Raw genomic sequence first — 23,098 nt, 5'->3', positions numbered from 1 at the left:
GGAACTGAGAATGATTCACGATCGTCTGCCATCTCCTCCCCCGGGGGCTAAGCTTACTCACGTCTCGGCAGTAGCTTCCTCCGCCTCCCGGCTCCGGCAGATCGCTTCTCCCCAGCGAGCTCCTTCCAGCTTCAGAGAAACAGCTCCAGAGCTCCAGCTGGCCCCAGCAACTTTTCAGCTAGCTTGCTGGCTTCCCCCACACGTGGGACGTTCCTGCAATGCTTCAAAGCGTTGGCGAGCATCCATAACCTCTTGGGTTACGCCGGACAAGAGTGTAAACAGAGGCTGAACATGGAGCCTGGCACACTTCCCTTGCGTAGCTTGCAAGCTATCCGTGCTCTGCGAAAGTCCTCCTCAGGCCTCTTTCTCTTGCCGGTAGCAGAGCGAACACAGCGGTGAGAAGCGGATTGCAGCACGTGTGTAATAATTCAGAGCAGACACAAAGGCCTTCTTATCTTCTTAGCCTTTAATCATGTAGAATAACACCATAAATTCAGACCTGGCGAGAACTGACACATTCTCCCTCTCGCATAGCGTCCCAGAGTCAGACTGAAACACTTGGAGTCAAACCCCTCCCTTAAGTGTTTCTAACCACGCCTCAGGAAAGAGACGTCACCAGAACTCTTTAACTCTGTGAGTTCTGAAACCATTAACAATAATAATAATAATAATAATAATAATATATTTGTATCCCTCCTTCCTCGGTCAAAGCAGGGCTCAGAGCGGCTAACAACAGGTAAAAATAGCACAGTGTACATAAAATCGCACAGTCAATTAATTAAAATACATTCTAGAATCAATTCAGAATCAAATTAATGGCAGCCATTGGGATAGAGTTCTATGAAGATTACAGAAGGAGAGAGTAGGGTCAGACTGTGCCTTGGCCAAAGGCCTGGTGGAACAGCTCCGTCTTGCAGGCCCTGTGGAAAGATGTCAAGTCCCACAGGGCCCTAGTCACTTGTGGCAGAGCATTCCACCAGATCGGGGCCACGGCCAAAAAAGCCCTGGCTCTGGTCGAGGCCAGCCTAACCTCCCTGGGGCCTGGGACCTACAAGATGTTTTTATTTGAAGACCGTAAGGTCTTCTGTGGGACATACCAGGAGAGGCGGTCCTGTAGGTACTATTTCAGATAGTAGCCATTCCTTGCACGCTTGTTCAAAATCCAATTTAAACTATTTAGTTTAATTCGACAACATTGATGTGCTTGATCCAAATCGCCCGGGGGTTGTCTGAGTTTTGGAGTCAAGCAAATGCTCCAATGCTGATCTCCGTGAGGGTTTGAGTGTGGAATGGGGTGGGGTGGGGGGGTGGCCGGGGGGAGAGGACAACAGACCACTGAACTGGAGCAAATGTCAAGAAACCAGATTGATATGTGCTTCAATTCAGTGGTAAGGTGTGGGTTTTCTGGGAGGGGCGGGGGGACAGCAGGACAAGGGGAAGTGAGAATGAGCCCTGTGTCTCTGCAAAACCCCATCCCGCATGGGGGAGCTTTCTCCTGTGGAAAGTTCATTTTGCCCCCTTTACCATTGTACTGCTGAGAGTGTATTAACTTATTAGGCCGTATTGGCAGACATGGTACAATGGAATAAGTAAATATGAAGCGTAAAATGAGGATAGAGGAGAATTAAATACTTTCGAATGTTAAAATAAGTAAAAGAAAAGAAGGTTGGAAGGATTTGCTGGAGATACGATTTAAACTAGAATACAAAGCAGGGAGGTGAGAGGAAGTCATGGAAATAAGTAAAAGGGAAAAAGGTTGTAAAGGTCTAATTTGATTTTTGTTATTTTTTACTGTGATTCTTTGTTTTTTCTTATTTCTTTTTTATTGTCTGTTTTTTGTAAGATGTGTGTGGTTTGTTTTTTCTATATTTTTTGTAACTTTAAAACTGGAATAAATATTCTATTAAAAAAAAAGAGAGAGTGTGTATTAACTTATGGTCTGTGTGTGTGGTTTGGGAGCTGCATGGTCAGGGGGAAAACAATGTTGTCCAGGGCTGTAAAGACTGTGGAGAGAATAATTGGGTGCACTCTTCCCACCTTGGATCAAATCTATGCTGTCAGGTGCCATAAGAAAGCTGCAGAGATAGTGCAGGATAGTGCGCACCCCAGAAATGATCTCTTTCAGCTTCTGCCTTCTGGAAGAAGGTGTTGTTGTTGTTTACTCGTTTAGTCGTGTCCGACTCTTCGTGACCCCCTGGACCAGAGCACGCCAGGCACTTCTGCCTCCCACTGCCTCCCGCAGTTTGGTCAAACTCATGCTGGTAGCTTTGAGAACACTGTCCCACCATCTCGTCCTCTGCCGTCCCCTTCTCCTTGTGCCCTCCATCTTTCCCAACATCAGGGTCTTTTCCAGGGAGTCTTCTCTTCTCATGAGGTGGCCAAAGTATTGGAGTCTCAGTTACAGGATCTGTCCTTCCAGTGAGCACTCAGGGCTGATTTCCTTCAGAATGGAGAGGTTTGATCTTCTTGCAGTCCATGGGACTCCCAAGAGTCTCCTCCAGCACTGAGAAACAGTTTCTATCCAAATGCGATTTTGGTTTTAAACACAGCGTAAGGTAGTCTCTATGGGAGTATATTGTATTTAATTATGGGGTATCAGAGTTTTTAGGGGGCTGACCAGGCTGGGATAGCAGGCTTGTTGGTTTCTGAATGTCTGATGTAGATTTTCAGTTTCGTTGTTCTGTATGGGACAATGACAATAAAGATTATCGTATCGTATTTTCTTCCTTCCTCAGCCTCTGACTCGGCTCTGAATTGCCAGTCTGGCAGTGCAGGCTGATCCCATGTTGCTCCCCCCCCCAAAAAATAAAAAATCAGGAGAATTCACTCTGCCTTTCTCTTTCCCCTGCCAGGAAAGCTGCGCTCGGGTCCTTCTCTTCCGTGGTGCAAGCAAGGAGATCCGGAACTACAACAGCCAGACAGCATTCCAGGTAGGAGAGCCCAGCAGTGGGGCCAGGGAAAGGGTCTCTGCCTCCTGGGCTGCCCTCCCAGTTCCACCCTTCCATGTCTCCTTCGAAAGATGGCAGCAGAGGCCCCCCATGTGGGTTCTTGCCCATCCGTGCCATCAGCCTCCTCTCTTGGGGGGGCGGGGCAACTGTGCAGGCAGCAAATGAAAAGGGAGGCAGTATTTGCCCAAGAGGGAGAGGCATGCCAAGAATGGCAGCTTTATTGGGGAAGGGGCCAGCCAGATCTGCGCCCCCGGGCAGAAATCCTATAGAGTCAGCGGGGCCTCGGACCCACCCTGCTTGCTGTGGGGCACGGGAAGTAGAACCACACTCTAGAGCAGAGTTGGACCCTCCTGCAGACGCTATATGGCACTCCACCCCAACAGCCAGCATGGTGAGCATTCGGGCCACATCCCAGACTCAGGGTATTTTATTGAGGCAATAGCAACAATAAGTAATAATAAGAATAAGAATAAGAATAATTTATTTATACCCCACCCATCTGGTTCCCCAGCCACTCTGGGCAGCTTACAGCAAAATATTAAAATATAATAATTCATCAAACATTAAAAACTTCCCTAAGCAGGGCTGCCTTCAGATGTCTTCTAAAAGTCAGGTGGTTGTTTATTTCTACAGGGCGGGAGCCACCACCGAGAAGGCCCTCTGCCTGGTTCCCTATAATCTCACTTCTCGCAGAGAGGGAACCACCAGAAGGCCCTCGGCACTGGACCTCAGTGTCCGGGCTGAACGATGGGGGTGGAGACGCTCCTTCAGGGATACTGGGCTGAGGCCGTTTAGGGCTTGAAAGGTCAGCACCAACACTTTGAATTGTGCCTCCCAATTATAATTATAATAATGCATCTCAAAGCTCACCCTCAATGGCGGCAATTAACTATCTGGCTAAGGACTCACCCCCACTTTTGCTTTCCTTCAGTTTACTGCTGAATCTGAGCAAACATGGATCAGGTTTTCTCTGGATTGGCAATTGCTCCAATTTAGCACTAAAGAGCGGTTTTCCCAGGTTGGGGGAGGGGAGGGGAAGTGGCAGGGTCAAGTCAGAAACCCACTTGGATCTGAGTGCAGAAAGCATGGGATAAGTCCAGCTTCACCTTGAAGACTTGAAAGGAAGAATTTTCTTTTGCAAAAAAACCATACCTGAATCCTCAATGCAGCCCCACCCAGGCAACCTCACCACGCCACAGGTGACCTTCTCTGCGGCTGATAGCAAGGAGCCTCATTCTGCACCCCTACAATTTAAAGCAACTACTCCCTTCTCTTCTTATTCTCAGAAAAAAAGAGTGAAAAGGTCCTTCTTATCTAGGGGGGCAAGTTGCTTCCAAATTGGTGGGTTTTGTGGTGGGGGGATTGAATTATTCAACATTTAGTGCAAACCACTTAGAGGCTTTTAGTGCAATCAAGGTTTTAAATATATATGGATAGATGACAGATGATAGATAGATAGATAGATAGATAGATAGATAGATAGATAGATAGATAGATAGATGATAGATGATAGATGATAGATAGATAGATAGATGATAGAGATGATAGAGATGATATAGATAGATGATAGATAGATAGATAGATAGATAGATAGATAGATGATTGATAGATAGATAGATAGATGATTAGATAGATAGATAGATAGAGATAGATACAGTAGATAGATAGATGATAGATAGATAGATGATTGATAGACAGATAGATAGATAGATAGATAGATAGATAGATAGATGATGATAGATGATAGATGATAGATGATAGATGATAGATGATAGATAGATAAATAGATAAATAGATAAATAGATAGATAGATAGATAGATAGATGATAGACAGTCTTGTTTGTCTTTCTGGAAGACAGATAGATGATAGATATAGATAGATATAGATGAGAGAGAGAGAGAGAGAGAGAGATACCAACAAGCAAGCATGTCATTGATGCAATAACAATACATTGGAGTGGAGTTACCCTGGACCATACATAAGGCTGCTTCACTAATTGTTCTGCAATGCTTCCCCAATGTTACTGCATTGCTGCCTTCTTGTGCTCCAGCACAGCAAAAGCAGGACAAAAAGAATCCATCAGAACTTTTGTGGTATGAAAAGTTGTGAGATTTTAGCAGGGAGCTATGGGATATGCACACATCACCAGCCAGGCTTCCTGCCGGCCAAGGAAACAGAGATGGGGCAATGGGGAGTCATGTCCCCCCAGGAGAACATGAGAAGAGGCTACCGGATCAGGCCAATGGCCCATCTTGTCCAGCATCCTGTTCTTCTCACAGTGGCTGAGCAGGTGCCTCAGCTTCGAAGCCCACAAAAGCAGGATCTGAACACAAGAACAACTCTCCCCTCCCCTGGTCTCAACAACTGCCATCCAGAAACATTAGCCATCCACAGCCCTCTACTCCTCCGCGAATTTTCCTAATCTTCTTTTGAAGCCATCCAAGTTGCTGGCCATCACGGTCTCCTGTGGCAGGGAGTTCCATAGGTTAAGTGTGCTGCGCGAAGTGCCTCCTCCCCACCACCACCTTGACCCCAAACCTGCTACAGCAAGAGGGGCAGGACTCACCTTCTGTCAGGAGTGCGTGCAGGAGCCGGGCCCTGTGACCAGTAGGACTCTGCAGGACTGGGGCCTTCCTAAGTTTGTTCTGGAGAGGCAAGGTGCGGCCGCACAGGTGAGGCCGATTGGTAACTCACAGCACCTGGTGGCAAGAGCCGGGAAGGGATATAAGGTCAGCATTTCCCTTCGGCTCTTTGCCACAGCAACTTGTTTCCTTCCTTGCTGCGTTTGGCTTCTTGCTTCCTGATCCTCGGACCTCGGTTCCTTGACTCCTTGCTTCTCGACCCTTGACTTCATGACTCTTTGCTTCTCGACCCTTGGACCCTTGACTTCGTGACTCCTTGCTCCTCAACCCTCGGACCCCTGACTTCGTGACTCCCTGCTTCCTGACCCTCGGACCCCTGGCTTCTGGACTCTCATCCCTGCTCCCACCCCGCCATCTTGCCCCCGGTCCCGATGTCCTCAGCTGGGACTTCGATCGCCCGTAGACCGGACCTTGACACCTTGCCTAAAGTTCTGGGGTGGGCAGCTGCCCTGTTTCGACTGGGCTTTCAGCCAGTCAGAAAGGCCTAGGAAAAGCGAAGCGCTCAGTCCACTTTGTGTCGGGTAGCTGTTTCTCCAGCCTCCAGTTCCTCATTCCTGTCTTCCCATTGTGAGTCATGAAATGTAGTTTAGGAGGCAGTTTCTGACAGTGTCTGAAAGAGCTGCCTCTCATCTCCACCTCAATGTTGGGCTTCTTTGGCCTAGGGGGGAGGCCACCCCAGGGTGCCCAGTGAGGCCAGTGACCCTCTTGGCTTGGGCATGGAGGGGCAGGTGACACTGGAGAAGCCGCTTTGGAGATGGCCCCCTTCGCGCATCCCCCCGGTTCTGCTTTGGCATGCCGACAGCGTGAGTGATAAATCCAGGGCTATTTTTATCGCAGGCCTTTGTCAGCAAGTCTCCCGCGGGAAGGGCAGCAAGAAGCAGCAGCAGCAGGAGGAGGAGCAGGATTCGCTTCACCAAGGAAGGATCTCTATGACTTAAGGAAGGGCACAGGCCCTGACTCTTCCTCAGATGCCTGGAGAGTGGGCTGATGGGGTAGACTTTGCGCACGCTGCAGATCAGGAGCACTGTTTGTGCAATGGCGCCGCCGAGGAGCCCCATGCTCTGCTTCCAGAGCTCAGCTTTGGCATGTGTGAATAGGGGGTGCCCCTGGGTCCCTGACCCCCAACTGGAGCTCCTCTGAGCACCTGCAAGCTGAACCCTATGCAGAGCAGCTCTCACACAACCAGACCTTGCCATAGCTGAAAGTTGTGACTCCCAAAGGAGCTCGTGGCCTGCAGTGTGTTTCAGAAGCCGAGCACAAATGTTGGGGCAGCTGAGAGCTCCCGAACCATTTCCAAGTCTGCATCAGCCTAACTTGCTGGAGGCAGCAATTTTGCTTCTGAATGCCAGTTGGTGGAAACCACAGAAGAAGAGAGGGCTCTGGAGTTCTCCTTGCAAGTTTGCCCAAAAAGGATTCTGGCCAGCTGCTGTGAGAATAGGATACTGGACTGGAAGGGACACTGGCCTGATCCAGCAAGGCTCTTCTTAGGCTTTTTATGCCCAATCACTTGTGAGTCAACAGCTTATGTTGCTTCTGGCATTTCGGTGCCCTGTGTTCTGTGCAAACAAGGGAAGACCATGAGATCCCTCTCCAGGTGAATAAGATGTCAGTCTGTAAGCCCAGGGGAGGTCTTGGTGAGCCATGGCTGCTTAGAGCAAGACCGGCCTGGATGGACCAGTGGGACAATCCTGGGTAGGGTCTGGAATCTAAGCCTGATGAGAAATGGTTGAGGGAGGTGGGTTTGTTGAGGGAGTCTAAGCCTGTTGAGGGAATCTAAGCCTGATGAGGAACGGTTGAGGGAGGTGAGCCAGTGTGGTGTAATGGTTCAGAGCGGTGGACTCGTAATCTGGTGAACTGGGTTCGCTTCCCCACTCCTCCACATGCAGCTGCTGGGTGACCTTGGGCCAGTCACACTTCTCTGAAGTCTCTCAGCCCCACTCACCTCACAGAGTGTTTGTTGTGGGCAAGGAAGGGAAAGGAGATTGCTGGCCGCTTTGAGACTCCTTCAGGTAGTGATAAAGTGGGATATCAAATCCAAACTCTTCTTCTTGTTTAGCCTGGAAAAAGAGGAGACATGAGAGTCATGTTCAAATATCATAAGGGCTATAATATGGAAGGTGGAACAAACTTGGTTTCCTACCCAAACCAGTAGATTCAAATGGCCAGAAAGGACATTCTGACCCAACGTCAGATGGGAAGAGCTCTTTGGCAGTGGAAAGGACTCCCTTGGAAGATGGACTGTCCTTCATTGGAGGTTTTTCAGCAAAGGTTGAGTGACAGCTGTCATGGATGCCTTAGTGGATATTCCTGCACTGCAGGGGCTTGGACTAGATGATCCTCAGGGTCCCTTCCAACCCTACAGCTCTTGTGATTCTGTGAAGTGGGCACTTCTGCAGGCGCTGGCCTGTCTGTCTCATTCTGCTTCAACTTCTGAGACTCTGAGCCTTGGTGGTGATCAACATCTGACCGCCTCCCCCTCCCCCGCTGCCAGGGATTCATCTGGCCTCTCCATCTCTGCTAATGTGTGCCATTTTGTGAGTTTCCATTACGGTGGCAGCATTTCACGGTCTTCTGCATCCATTTCATACTTGAGATCAGACTGCTGCATCTTGGATCTGTTTCAGTTCCATTTTGTCAGAAGCAATTATTAACACCCCCTCCCTCTCTTGTCCCTCCCCCCGCCTTTGTGGACTCCAGAGGAAAGAAGCAGCTGAACTTTCATCCTGTTTCTCAGCTCCCTCCGGGGTCTTATTTGGGTCCTGTCGAGAGGATGTGGCAGCCGTCAGAGAATGACAGATCCGTACATTTGTAGACCACTCTTTCAATACGTTCCAGGGTGCCATGCCTGATCATAGAATTGTATAATTGTAGAGTTGGAAGGGACTGCAAGTATAATCTAGCCCAACCACCTGAAATGCAGAAATCACTGCTAAAAACTCCCTTCTTTTGAGGTATTTGACACACCTTCCAGCTTGTCAACATCCTTCCTAAATCGTGGTGCCCAGGACTGGGCACAGTATTTCAGATGTGGTCTGATTAAGGCAGAAGAGAGTGGGACTATGACTTCCCTTGACCTGGACACTAGACTTCTGTTGAGGCAGCCTAGAAGAACCTTACCTTTTTTTTGTTGCTGCATCACTCTGTCGACTCAGTGTGCTTGTAAATGGAACAGGAGACTGAAAAGAGGGTACCTGGACCAGTGTTCGGGGGGGGGGTGTTTATGACTGTGGTCCCATCCACACTTCTGCCTAGAAAGTGTTAGGATATAGTTCCGTTCTACCTTAAAGGGTTACCAGATAGATAGTACTGCTGAAGCATTACCTGACCCTTTAAGGTGGAACGGAACTATATCCTAACAGAAAGCATGGGTCCAAGCAGTTTTCTGTTTGACCCAAAGTTTCAAGGCACGAGTCTGAGCTGTTTTCTCCTTGCCCCACTCCTTCTGCAGTTTCAACCAGCTCCTTAGTGTTCCATCAGGGAAAACATCAATCCTGAGGAAACCCGAATTGCCATTTGCTCTGATTGAGTGCTAAAGAGCAGTTTCCCCCAGGGAAACCAGTGGGGTGAGAGGAATCATGGATAGGCCCTGGGTTGGGATTTAAAACCCAGGTCTTCCTCATCCAAGTCCAGCACTGTAACCCAATCACAACACGGTGCCTCATGCCGCGATAAACCCACTGCCAGCCATCCCAACACAGGACCCTCCAGACGGTGTTTGTTTATTTCATTTATTTCCGGGGGGGGGGGGGAGGGATTGCCACCAACATTAAGAAAAAATTCCCAGGCAAAAGAAAGAAAGAAAGAAAGAAAGAAAGAAAGAAAGAAAGAAAGAAAGAAAGAAAGAGAAAACCATCCAAGAAACAATTAAATGTGCATTGCAAATTCATAGACCAAATTGCTACGTCAACGCATCTGAATCACATGCCCCGTCCCAGGGAAAGCCTGGGTGTGATTCGAATGGGGCTCCCATGACCCCTATCCAATAGGACCATTGATCTGTGGGGCACCGTGTTGGCCATCTCTGGCTTGTGCTATAGCGATATTTGAGTTCAGGCGGACATAACTGCACTCAGGGAACTCATTTGCACCTGTTGATCTGCCCACATCCCAGAAAATGCCTGAGTTGGGCTTGTGGGGCCAACGCCATGCCCCATATCCCTTGGTGCGCTGTTCTAGGTATCACTGACTGGGTGAATCAAAGAATCAGGGTGTTTTTACATGAGTAGAATGTGTCAAAATCAAATCAAATATCTTTAATACGGTCAATGACCAGCAAGCAATTTATAAAATAAAATATGGCAATATAAGTACTATTGTACTACAGATAACAGTAGAGATAAGGCCAAATCACAAAATTGGTACTTATGTTTATGACCAAGTTTCGACTTTTAAGGTTTTAAGGATTCAATTCAAATGTCACTACTGTTTATTATCGTTCCTTCGATGTTTGCAATTTGAACTCCGTTGCTGTCATCATTGCTCGTCTTATTCTTGTTGCAATGTAACAGTACTTCGCCACAGGCCTGTTGATTTCGGGGTCTTTGTCAGCTAAGAGGTGTCTGATATAGGTGTCGTCTGTACTACGAGGTATTTTCCTCAGAATCGGCTCAATCAGCTCTTTTCTTGAGTCTCGATATAATGGGCAATATAAGATGAGTAGAATGTGTCCTTTTATTTAAAATGCATCTCTGGGTTATTTGTTGGGGATAGGAATTTGTTCATCCCCCCCCCCCCCAATATAGTCTGGCCCCCCACAAGGTCTGAGGGACAGTGGGCCAGCCCCCTGCTGAAAGTTTGCTGACCCCTGGGATCATAGCCACCTCTTCATCCCTGTTCAGAAAGGACATCATTGCAAAGGCTTTGGAAGACCTTTGCCTTCTAGCTCAGCAATTCTGATGGGGAAAAGAAATTACAGAATATGCTCTGGGGAGGGTGCAGCAGCGTGGAGAGTTCATTAAGGGATGAGAAGGTAAAAGGGTGCTGCTGTAAGTGGCCCTACCTCACAGGGTCGTTGTAAGATTGAACAATATAAATCTCTGTGATCGTTAATTTTGCTTAAAAAACCTCGACGCATCTGGAATAAGCAGCCCCACCTGACTCCTGTGCTTTGTCCTCTCCCCTCGTTTCAGGTGGCCATAATTGCGGGGAATTTTGAACTGGCCGAAATCATCAAAACCCACAAAGAGTCCGACGTTGGTGAGTGAGAGTCTTTGGCTTTCCACGCACTTCTTATCTCAATGGTGGGAGGCTGGGGCACGACAGCTGTGGTCCTTGTGCCAGGCCAACCCCTGGCCAAGAGGGCCAAGGAGGAGATGCCAGGAGGACCAGAGGACCTGAGAAAGGGCCAGCCTGGCTAATGCCCTGCTTGGAAACCTCTCCCTGGCTTCCCTGAATTCCCTTGAGTTGGCAGCTTCAGGGCACCTACACATTGAAGTGGATGAGAGGAGGAGCATCACCCTTGGAGCTTTTTGTCCCATGACTTTTGGGTTTCCTGGGGGTAGGGAGCCCCTTGATCAGGAGACTCGCCACCCCGCAGTGGATTTTGAACCGGTGACCTCCTTGGGAATCTCTGGCAGCGAGTCCAGCTCTGCCATAAAGTCCTGGCTGCTGTCTGGAGTGCCAGCCTGGCCCTGTTTCCCTGGTCATTCTGGGAAGGAGAGGAGCCAGCTTGGGCTAGGCTCTCCACCATGGGCACTTTGTATGCCACAGATGCCATGCAACCTGCCCGTCTCCCCTTTGCCACCCAGCTGCCAACAGAAGGGACCTTTTGCATTCCTTGTGGGGCTGCAATGCAGACTGGACACCTCTGGAACCTCTGCCCTAGCCTGTCTAGTGTGTGGAGGGTGACTCTGGGAGGAGGAACAGAAGGTGACAAGGTGGCATCTCTTTATCTTGTGGTTGGTTTGAGGTAGGCGATTGGCTGTGCCCCTTCGGGGCGTCTTCTGCCTTGCTCCCCACACTCCTTCCATCCCATATGCAGCTCCTGCAGGGACAATGCTGGTATTTCCTCCCCTGAGAATGCATGCCGTGACCTGCCTCTGTGGTGCAGCTACATTTAGAATGGTTTTTGCTCTTCTGGGCTCCCGCTTGGCAGAGACTGAAGGAAATGATCAGGGGAAGGTGGGTGCATCTCACATAGAAGGGAGGGTGGAGGAGACACAGGCTTTTCAGCTTGGGCAGAGGAAATTCAATGGCAGGAGATGAGAGAGTATTGCATGAAATGATGAGCAGCACAGAAAGAGGAATCCAGGAGCAAACGGTTCATTTCTGTGGGAATGTTCAGGGATGCAGGAGAGGATATATTGTTTGATTATAGCCTTTCCAACTCGTGTTAACAAGTTCACAATTTAGCAGAGTGACATTCCCCTTTTTAAACTCACAGCGGATGCGTTTGCTCAGGCTCGCTAAAGCCTCTATAATAACTGTTCTGGTATTTTCCCCTTATTCCCTCATAAAAGATAAGACACGACACAGTCTTCTACAAAAGTATAAAAAGAGTTTACTCACATTCTGCTCACAATCAGATAAGGCAGACTTAGCTTAGAAAAGTAACATAAACCTGGAAACTATCTCATAAGGAGACAGTCCCTTTGTCCTCTCTTGGCTGGAATCCAAGAGGGCATCTTTGGCTAAGCAGATGTTGCTTCTTCAATGCCTGTAGTCGCAGAGAGAGAGATGGCTGCCCTGCCCTGTGCTTTTGTCGTTACCTGCACAGGTGAGGCCGCGCCCACCTCTAGTCACATGCAGAGGAAGTCTGTCCCAGCCCAGAAGGAAACAGGAAGTTTTCCTGCTGGCTGGACAAACATTCCTCCCCATGTGTAAACATATTCACTCTAGGAATGTTGTACTTGACTGCTCTTGTGTTTCACATTGCACAATTTCTGAGTCACAGCAGCTGCTGTGTTGGGTTGCACCAAGAGACCAAGCCAGCACCTGGTTCCCAACCAGTATCTGGGCTGCACCTCTCATGACTGGGAGGTAACAAAATTCCCTCTGCATTGAGAAGAGCATCTTCAGACCAAGGTGAAGGCTTCAAACTACGTCTTCTCCTTGACAGGCTAGCTTTCTGCAGGTGTGGCGTTTTTGTTTCAAATGGAGGGGTGTCCCATCAAGGGAGCCCCCAACACCACAGCCTGGAGGAGTGCAGCCCAGATGACAGGCAAGGAAGTTCATTCAGACAGCAGCTTTGCAACCTCAAGGCCTCTGGAGTTTTGTACTCAGGCGGAGTCGAAAACCCCGAGCTTGTCTCTCCTCCCTTTCCAGGGAGTCGCTTCGGTTTCCCACGAGAGAAGAATGGCAGTTTCTTGAGCACCTATCAGGCGCAGGATCAGAGGCAGAGAGCAGGGCCCATTAACAAATGAAAGGGAGATTACATTAATGAGAATTGTCAAACGGCTTGGCTACCAAAACCGACTTATTTAATTTAGTTCCATTGAGAGGGCGGAGGCGGAGGAGGAGGCACAAGATCAATTAAAGGCGGAAAGGCTGCCTTGGCGAGAGGTGGCTATCAGTCCAAGTAGGTCAAATAGCACTGGGAGGAAAGGGAGGGTGAGAGGGACTGGGAGTGGGCAGGCGGGCAGCGGGTCCAGATGGCCAGCTCCTGCAAGGCAAGGGAATTGGCGAAGGAACAGCCTGAAGTGAACCCTCAGAAAGGTTCCTGAAACGCCTGCAGAGAAGTGGGATTAGGAGCCGAGGAAGAGCCTGCGGGGCTTGGAGGGGCCAGGTGGCAGGGGAGGGGGGCCAGGCCACATCCAGACCTGTGCTGGGCACCTCATCCCAGCTCCTGGGAAGGTGAAGGCAAGGGCAGGTATCAGGGCCAGGAGAAACACCTGCGAGGAGCGGGGACTGAGTTGGACTCAAAGCGCCATTTGCAGGGCTGGGTGTCCATTGGCATTGCCAAGGTCATGGGCCACTAAGTGTTGTGTGTGTGTGTGTGTGTGTTTGCATGCATGCATAGGTGTGCTCATGCGCAGAGTGGCTGAGCATGCAGGCCTCCGAGGTCTGTGCTTGCCAGGTTCAAAATGGGAGCGTGGGTGTGTGCATGAACCCTGTTTGTTTTCATTGGTTTATTTGCAAAGCGTTTCATTTCCTCTGGGCCACCCAGCCCAGATGCGTCCCCAAAGCAGTTTGCAATAATGAAATGGAGAGCAGTGAAATTTAAAATGCAGTGTAACCACGCAAAGGTCCTTGACTAAGCCTCTTACTCCTTGGCCATTGGAGCCTGCTGCCCTCTGTGCCTCCTGCGGATTCTCCCAGCCTCTGAGGAGACAGGTAGCTGCAATCTTGTGGTTGTGGAATCCCTCCTGAAACCATGTGCTCCTTAAAAAGATCCATTGAGAAAGCTGCCACCAACAGCAGGGAGAGAGAGGGGGACAAAGTCAACACAACCGCTTTCCAGCTAAGGTGATCTGCCCCTCCCTGCCAGTTATTGGAACTCCAGAAAAGCCTTCCTGGGATGACCTCTACATAGTGCAGCAGATACGGTATATGAGGACCTGGCAGAGCAGCCTGGGATCACAGTCTCTCAGACTGGCCTACCTCGCAGGGTTATTTTGAGGCTAGAATAATAATAATAATAATTTATTATTTATACCCCGCCCATCTGGCTGGGTTTCCCCAGCCACTCTGGGCAGCTTTCAACATAATATTAAAATACAATAGTCTATTAAACATTAAAAGCTTCCCTAAACAGGACTGCCTTCAGATGTCTTCTAAAGGTTTGGTAGTTGTTTTACTCTTTGACATCTGGTGGGAGGGCGTTCCACAGGGCGAGCGCCACAACTGACAAGGCCCTCAGCCTGGTTCCTTGCAACCTCACTTCTCGCAGGGAGGGAACCGCCAGAAGGCCCTCGGAGCTGGACCTCAGTGTCTGGGCAGAACGATGGGGGTGGAGACGCTCCTTCAGGTATACTGGGCCAAGGCCATTTAGGGCTTTAAAGCACCAACACTTTGAATTGTGCTCGGAAAAGTACTGGGAGCCAGTGTAGGTCTTTCAAGACCAGTGTTATGTGGTCTCAGTGGCTGCTCCCAGTCACCAGTCTAGCTGCCGCATTCTGGATTATATGTAGTTTCCGGGTCACCTTCAAGGGTAGCCCCACATAGAGCGCATTGCAGTAGTCCAAGCGAGAGATAACTAGAGCATGCACCACTCTGGCAAGACAGTCCATGGGCAGGTAGGGTCTCATCCTGCATACCAGATGGAGCTGGTAGACAGCTGCCCTGGACACAGAATGGACCTGCACCTCCATGGACAGCTGTGAGTCCAGAAAGACTCCCAGGCTGCGCACCTGGTCCTTCAGGGGCACAGTTACCGCATTCAGGACCAGGCTAGAACAGAGAGCGTTCTGGTAGAACCACAATGAGCTCTTTGGAGGAAAGGTGGGATAGAAATCATAGCACCATAGAGTTGGAAGGGAACCCCGGGGGCCATCTAGTCTGACCCCCTGCAATGCGGGAATCACAATGCAGCAGGATCTGTACAAGGCAATTTTCTATGTTGCTTCCTGTGGTCTGATGCAGTGACGTGGCTCTTTGGTTTGCAGTCAGAACCAGATCATCCACTCGGCCTGAGCCCTTTGTGCACTACTCTTGGCCGTGTGCTTCATGCGCCTTGCCCCATCCCACGGTGTCGATCTCTCTCACGTCTTCCGAGGCCCATCCTGGCTCTGGCGATGTGACGTCCCCTCCTTCCCAGGGTCGACGATTCTCGCGGCTGCTCCTGCTCACAGGGAACGCTCCTTCTCCCCTTCCTTGTTTGAACTTTGTTCTCTTCATCTTCCAGTCGCTGGATCTTAGTGATGCTGCCAGATAGCTTTAAAAGAAAAAAAGCTCCCATATCCAAAAGCTGACCTCTCGCTTGAGTGGCGCCTTTTCTCCGCATGGGTAATGAGAGGCTCTGTTCCAGCTGCCACTTAACCTTCTCCTGGATACGCTCACAGCTCAGAGCTGCTGCAGGCTCTGTAGGACTCAAGTTTTGCAGACCGAGAGAATCAATCTGCCAACTGCCTTCCAAATTCCTCCACGAATCTGCTGCCCGTCCCCCTTCCTCCCTGCCCTTCGCAGAACTGGCCGCGGTGCTCATTATGCTATTCCCAGTTCTGAAAGCAGAGGTCATTCCATCCGTCCACATGCAGCTGGAAAGCAAGCAACGGTTGCCTGCAATTAGAAAACAACCCCATCGGTCCTTCACGGGCATTTGCAGCCCTCTTCCCTCAGTTCCACCTGAAGTCCTGGTAGTGGGATGGCCTCCATCGGAAGGTGGTGAAGGTTTTTGAAGGTTTTTAAGGATGGCCGCCTGTCAGGGATTCCTTAACTGTGATTCATGCTTTGCAGGGATTTGGACTGGGTGAACTTGGGGTCCCTTCCAACTGTATGTTGTTGTTTAGTCGTTTAGTCGTGTCCGACTCTCCGTGACCCCCTGGACCAGAGCACGCCAGGCCCTCCTGTCTTCCACTGCCTCCCGCAGTTTGGTCAAACTCATGTTGGCCACTTCGAGAACACTGTCCCACCATCTCGTCCTCTGTTGTCCCCTTCACCTTGTGCCCTCCATCTTTCCCAACATCAAGGTCTTTTCCAGGGAGTCTTCTCTTCTCATGAGGTGGCCAAAGTCTTGGAGCCTCAGCTTCAGGATCTGTCCTTCCAGGGAGCACTCAGGGCTGATTTCCTTCAGAATGGAGAGGTTTGATCTTCTTGCAGTCCATGGGACTCTCAAGAGTCTCCTCCAGCACCAGAATTCGAAAGCATCCATTCTTCGGCGATCAGCCTTCTTTATGGTCCAGCTCTCACTCTATGTTTCTGTGTTTCTATGATTCTCTGATCTGGCACCTTCCTGCCACATCAATTTACCACCTGAAATAGCTTCTCTGGGCTGAAGACTCCTCACCTGCAGCCCCGTCTTCTTTCCTTGCCTCCCTCTCACTTAAGCACCCCTCTCCCTCCATCGCTTTGGGCCTTGCTCGCTGCCAGATTTGCCACACCTTGGGCTGCGCTTGACTCTGGGAACCGCTATGGAAGGATGGAGATCAGAGGGCTGCAGGGCTGAGAGTGTGACGGGGGGCGGGGGTGGCAGCTGCAAGAATCTGAAAGCGCCTGGAGCCCCTGCGAGAGAAGCTTTGCGCAGGACCTGGACCTCTGCGGCTGAATCACTCAGCAGCGTGACAAGCTGTTCCCACTGCCTCAGTGCACAGTCACGTGCAGGATGTGTCCTTGGCAGGAGTGGCCAACATGGAGGGACTCCTTTAAAAGCCCCCCTTCCCCTTTTGCAAAGCCACAGACAATCTGCTTCATAATCAAGGGCGAGAAATAGATCTTTATTATTTCACGGTTAAGAGTACTCACGGACATAACACGAAGCTAGATGCTGGAAGATTCCGGACAGGTTCTAAAAAGTCCTTCTTCCCGCAGTGCAGAGTTAATCTGTGGAACTCCCTCCCACAGGGATGGCCACAAACCTAGATGGCTTTCAAAGAGGATTAGACAGATTCATGGAGGGTGCCATCAATGGCTTGTAGTTATGGTGACCCTACTCTGCCTCCACAGTTGGAGGCAGCAATATTTGTGGATACCAGTTGCTGAAAACCAGAGATGGGCATGGATCTGTTAGCTGAGATTCCTGCATTTCGGGGGTTGGACTAGATGACCCTCAGGATCCCTTCCAACATTTCTACGATTCTTGTGCTCGAATCCTGCTCACGGACTTCCCACCGGGGCATCTGGTTGGCCGCTGTGAGAACAGGAGGCTGGACTGGGTAGGTTGTGGGCTGGATCCAGCCGTGCTCCACTTACATTCTTGTGTGCTTTGTACCAAGTCAGGCCATTGGTCCTTCCAGCCCTGCGTTGTCTGCACTGACTGGCAGCGTCTCTCCAGGGTTTCAGATGGGATATGTTTCCTTGCCAGGATTCGAACTTGTGCTCTGTTGCTGAGCTGCAGCACAGCACAACTAAAACTTCTCAATGATGTTTCTCACTGCTGCATTCCGTGGCTTTTGGAAGCTTGAAAAGGAGGAGTGAGGAAGGTAGGCCAGCCTGCCACAAGCTTGTGCCCTTCAAGTGTTTTGCGTGACAACGGCCACCAGCCCCAGCCAGCACAGCCATTGCATAGGAGAACAGATCCGGTGGGACATAGACAGCAGACACACTCTGGATTCATCCACAATCCCCCTTGTCCCACTGCTTTCCCCCGGGAAAAACCACTCTTTAGTGCTCAATCGGAGTAAACAGCCATCGAGTTTCCTGCAGATAGCTGTTTGTTCCGATTTAGAGCTAAAGAGTATATTTTCCCAGGAGGAATACAGCTCCATGAACTCCTGCTTTCTAGGCATCGGGCAATTGGAAGTGTGGTCAAGCCCTATGTCCTTAAGGCACACCTGAAGCACAATTCCACCCCCCCAAAAAAAAAGAATTCTGGGTTTGTTAAGGGTTGCAGGGAATTGTAACTCTGGGTTCACCACCCTTCTGCCGGTCCCGTGATTTCTAAGCACAGGTGTGAGACATTTTGCTTTTTTCCTCCTGTGGTTTCCTGCTGATTCAGAACAAATACGAGCTGGGTTTTCGGTGGATTCACGTTTGATACAATTCAGCAGTAAACTCTGGGTTTTCCCGGGGAAATAAGTGGGACAAAAGAAAAATCTCCCAAATTGGTGCCCCGAATTCTTTGACAGAAGGAATGTCCACCACCATCCAAGGTTTCCATTCTGTTTCTGCTACTCTCAGAAAGTTCTTCCTGATGTTCAGTCTCCTTTCTTGTAATTTGAATCCATTGGTTCGGGTCCGACCCTCCAGAGTAGGAGAAAACCAGCTTCCTCCACCTTCCATGTTTCAGCCATTCAGGTATTTGAAGATGGCTCTCATGTCCCCTCTCAGTCTTCTGTTCTCCAGGCTAAACAGACCCAGCCCCTCCGTGATCACTGAGCCTAACCAGCTTCCCAGGAAAGCAAGACCCTGTGCAGCTGTGATACCTGCACAGCAGAGGGCTGGACTAGATGAGTTTTGGGGTCCCTTCCAGTTCCATGATTCACTTTTGTACACTGAAAGCATTCTGCATAAGATGGTAATTGTACCCAAAGGGCAAGGCTAAAAGGGGAGTGGAGGTACTGACTCCCCAATCTGCACCCAAAACATCTGCCGTGGTCCTTTTCTGCCACCACGTAGATGAGCCCAAGAGGAACCCATAAACCAAAAGCTGCTCCCAGAGGAAACGGGGGCCTGGCCAGGCCCCTCTGTTTGCTTCCTGGCACCCAAGCTGCTCATTCACGGGTCCCAGATTCTCTAACGGTTGGGCTTTTGAAGAAAGCGAGTGGCTTCTGCCAGGAGCCTGAACTCCCAGCTGCCGCGAATGCACCATTACAGCTGCTCGGCTCCTGCCTGCTCAGAAACGAGGCTGGCGTGAGCCCTTCGCTTGCCAAAAATTGCCTGTGACACTGCCAGCCTGCCTGTGATCAGACCGACATGCAATTAAGCATTTCCCCCAAGCGGCTGATGGTGGGGAAATAATGATTACCTTGCTCGGCTCATTGAGCACAAGCCCAAACTGCCGCCTCCCACGGAGAGCTCTCCTGGCCCCTCCGCTTGGCAAGCCCCCTCCCTCCCTGTCAAGGTGCCCAGAGGGTGGCACTGGCTGGTAGCACCATCGGGAGATCCTGGAGGGGGGGATGTGGAAGCACGCAAGACACAAATCTGCCTCTGCTCACCTCAAGCGCTCAAAGGCGTTCCGCTCCCCTGCGCCAAAATGGTTGTTTTCTTTCAGTGGTTTCAGAGAGCTTTTATAAGAACGGTATGATGGCCTAGGATTCAGGGTCGGACTCAGAGCCAGAGGAGTCTCAGTCCGCACCAGATCCTTTGCCTCAGGCGGCATGTGAACCAAGTCTGGGGCCTGATTCTGAAGAGCCCCAGTCTGCACAGGTTCCCCTGCAACAAGCACCAGCTGGGCCGAGTCAGGGGCCTGAGCCTGCCCTGGCTCCAGATGCGGGGATGACCTCGTTGCCTTCAGCTGGGCCATCACTTACAGCTGCTCCACTACCAGTTGAGTCAGGGGAGGCTGAGGCGGCCTCTGGGTCTAGTAACCCACCAACGTCTCCTGAGCTGCAGAGTCTAAGGTCTGAGAGAAGGAGAGACCTGAGTACTCACAGGAGGAGTGCTCGCCTTTGGGCGAGACAGGGAGGTGAGTCGCCGGGGGATCAGGACCGGCCATTACCCCGACAAAGATAAAAGGCTGTCGGACCCCGCCCCAGGTTGGGGGAGCAACATTGCTGTATGTCGAATCCTGCCTGAGATCCTGTGCCTGACCTTGCCTGGTTTCCTGCCTCATGTCCTGCCTTGGCCCTGTCACACTCCTCATGGAACCCTTGGATTCGGAACCGGAACTGGACCGCATTACTGGGGTTACCCCTGGGCCCAGCACAAACAGCCAGATCAATCCAATACCCAACTAGCCACATAAGAGGCGCCTGCAGGATCAGGCCAGTGGTCTACCCAGTCCAGCACCCGTCTGCCATGGTGGCCAGCCAGATACCTGTGGAAAACCTGAAAGAAGGATTTGACCACAAGAGCGATTCTATCCCTTCCTGTGCTTTCCAGCAACTGGTATTCAGAAGCATTGCCGGCCCCAGCTGTGGAGACAGAGCACAGAATCAGAATCATAGAATTAAGATAAGATAAGATAAATTTATTGTCATTGTCCGTATATACACAGTATACACAACAACGAAAATCAAACACCCACCCAAAGACCGGGTTCACATACACATTTGCACGTATCTCCAACACTCTCATCCTATTCAGACATAATCTATAAAAACATATCATACTCCAGAATGTAACATAACCTATTAAAGGCATAACATAACCTAAAAACCTGTCTCATTCCTTCCTACTCCCTGCTTGCTATTTCTTGCAACTGGCCCTGAGATCATTATTTAGTGCAATCAGAGCTCTTGGATAGAAACTATTCAGAAGGCGTGTGGTTCGTGTTTTCATTGTCCTATATCTTCTGCCCGAAGGCAACAGTTCAAAGAAGTTGTGAGCAGGATGGGTGGGATCTCTCAGGATATTGTGTGACTTCTTCAAAGTGCGAGACGTGAAGATCTCATCCAGGGTTGGTAGTTGGAGCCCAATAACATTCTGGGCAATTTTAATTATTCTCTGTAAAGCTTTTTTATCCGTTTCAGAGCTGCTCCCATACCACGATAATATACTCTAGGTTAAGAATTCTAGAGTTGGAAGGGACCCTGAGGGTCATCTAGTTCAACCCCCTGCAATGCAGGAGTCTCAGCTAAAGTATGGATCTCAACTAATGCCATCGTGGCGAGGAGCCGTTTATACTTCAGCCACAGGAGGCTGGCTGGGATTACTCACCGAAGGGGGACGGGGCACTCGGCACTTGCTCTGAGGCACGCTTGTCGTTATTTCTTTACAAGCACCTTTCGGGATTTTTCTGTCCTGGGAAAAACTGTTAGCGTGAGACCTTAGTGCAGGCGTGTCCAAAGCCTGGCCCGGGGGCCTAATCCGGCCCGCTGTTCGGTTTAATCCAGCCCCTGTGACAATCCTTAAAAAAGCTCAATGACTACAATCCTAAAAAACCCACAACTTTGGGGTAAAATCGTCGGCCTTCACGTTTGTTCACTTCATCATATCTGGCCCTCTTTGAAAAAAGTTTGGACTTAGTGAATCACAGCCCATCAGGGAGAGTAGCGCTGGGCTGTCTGACTCAACACTCTGATTGAACAGTTTCATAGGATATACACACCCCATAGTTTAATTAGCATTTACCTAAGTTCTTTAAGTCTTTACTAAAAAAAAGTTTCGGGTTTTTTCATGAATCCATTTGGCTCTCAGAATTTTCCTGCTCCTAAACATTCATTTACAGTCTTTGTCACTGCAGGTTTTTTTGTGAGATTTTTTAAGGCTTTAATTGAACAAAAGCCACTTTGGAGCAGGGGATTTGGAAGTTCTGAGCAGATAAGTGCCTTGAACGCTGAGCTACGAGCTGTGTCCTCTCAGCAGGAAAACATGGACCTGGGAGAGACCAGAGTTCGAGTTCAGCCATGAATTCAGTCTGAATAGACAGGCAGTGACCTCCCAGGGATTCAGAAAGGGTGTTCTGCTTTGCTGGCAAATTAGTGTTTTCCTCAACACCCCCCTCAAACTTAGAGGTCATCCAAAGATGCTGAGCAGTATTCATCTAGGTTTCATTCAGAGTAGACCCATTGAAATGAATGGAAAATGATGGGATGTTCTTTAATTTCAATGGTTCTACTGAGTCAAATGCCTGCCCCCCCAATTGCTTAGCAGGAGATGCTGGCCTGGACAGGCAAAGGAAGAGGCTTCCTCAGGACTGGCGGAACTCCCCGCCACAAGGTCTGGCCATTGCCTCCATCTTTGGGGCAGACTAGGAGCAACTGTTAAGCACATCTTTAACCCTTGCAAGCCTAGTTTTAAATAAATAAATAAACGAGCAGCTGGAAGTGGGCTAGATCCGAGAGCACAGTGCAGAAGGAGGAAAGCTTTAACCCCTTGCCCTTCCTGCGCCCTGAATCCAGATCAGACTACTGTTGGCACCAGTGGATGGTCTTCTTTTGCAGATGGCAGGACCTTAGTTTGGATAGGGACCATGGCCAGGGCAAAAGGTTGAATTCACCTCTCCACACACCATGCCCCCAGTCCAGCTCTACACAAATGGTGCCAGTGGAAGAGGTGAATAAAATGACTATTTGCTTTGACCTGAGGTGACTTTCAAAGGAGGTCAGGCAGATTCCTGTGGATTTCTTGTTCAGAGGCTGCCGACTGGGGACGGAAGGCCATTGGCCTCCCGTCCTGCTTGTGGGGCTTCCCAGCTGTGATGGCCTGGGACTCGGGCTCGGACTCGGAGCCAGGCTGAGGCGGCCCCTGGGTCTAGTAACCCACCGACATATCCTGAGCTGCAGAGACTGAGGTCTGAGAGAAGGAGGACCTGAGTACTTGCAGGAGGAGGGCTCACCTTCGGGCGAGACAGGGAGCTGAGTCGCTGGGGGATCAGGACCGGCCGTTACCCCAACAGAGATAAAAAGGTGTCGGACCTCGCCCCAGGTTGCGGGAGCAACATTGCTGTTTGCCAGAACCTGCCTGTGATCCTGTGCCTGACCTTACCTGGCGTCCTGCCTTGGCCCTGTCAGACTGAATCCTCGCAGAACCCTTGGATTCGGGACCAGACCTGGACCACGTTGCTCGGGTTACCCCTGGGCCCAGCACACCAGCGCAGGCAACCGACTTACCATTGCAGAAAAGAGGATGATGCAGTCATCAAATGGACCGGCCTCGATCACATCCACTGGGATGGGGGACAACTTTTTTTCTCTTTTATATATTTAAAAAATGGGATCCAGATGAGGCTCAATCATCAAGAAGGGAGCATGGGGGGCTTGGAGTGAATCCCCTGAAAGCCAGAGTCATTAGACTGATAGCAGCCGGGATAAATGCATCAGGTTGCCATGGCGACGGAGAGGCGGGCAAGCGCTTGCAATCTACGGATCTCT

At 50.2% G+C, this 23,098-nt stretch overlaps 1 protein-coding gene and 1 long non-coding RNA gene across 11 annotated transcripts in view; one reads left to right on the top strand and one right to left on the bottom strand.

Moving 5' to 3' along the window:
* Nucleotides 1-23,098, top strand: part of SHANK3 (SH3 and multiple ankyrin repeat domains 3) — a 447,259-nt gene that overhangs the window by 189,191 nt on the left and 234,970 nt on the right. For all 10 annotated transcript variants that reach the window (XR_013990995.1, XR_013990996.1, XM_081022613.1 and 7 more), the window contains 2 exons: nucleotides 2,853-2,930; nucleotides 10,721-10,787. Coding sequence is in view for 8 of the 10 variants with exons in the window: in XM_081022613.1 (XP_080878739.1) it covers nucleotides 2,853-2,930; nucleotides 10,721-10,787 (145 nt within the window). In the remaining 2 variants the exon portion in view is untranslated. The remainder of the gene's footprint in view (nucleotides 1-2,852; nucleotides 2,931-10,720; nucleotides 10,788-23,098) is intronic.
* Nucleotides 1-23,098, bottom strand: part of LOC308486511 — a 297,032-nt gene that overhangs the window by 235,837 nt on the left and 38,097 nt on the right. The window lies entirely within an intron of this gene.

This window comes from Podarcis pityusensis, assembly GCF_964106645.2.
Source record: "Podarcis pityusensis genome assembly, chromosome: 10".
Taxonomy (NCBI): Eukaryota; Metazoa; Chordata; class Lepidosauria; order Squamata; family Lacertidae; genus Podarcis; species Podarcis pityusensis.
The sequence above is the reverse complement of the archived record's forward strand: the minus strand, read 5'-3'. Positions and strand labels throughout refer to the sequence as shown.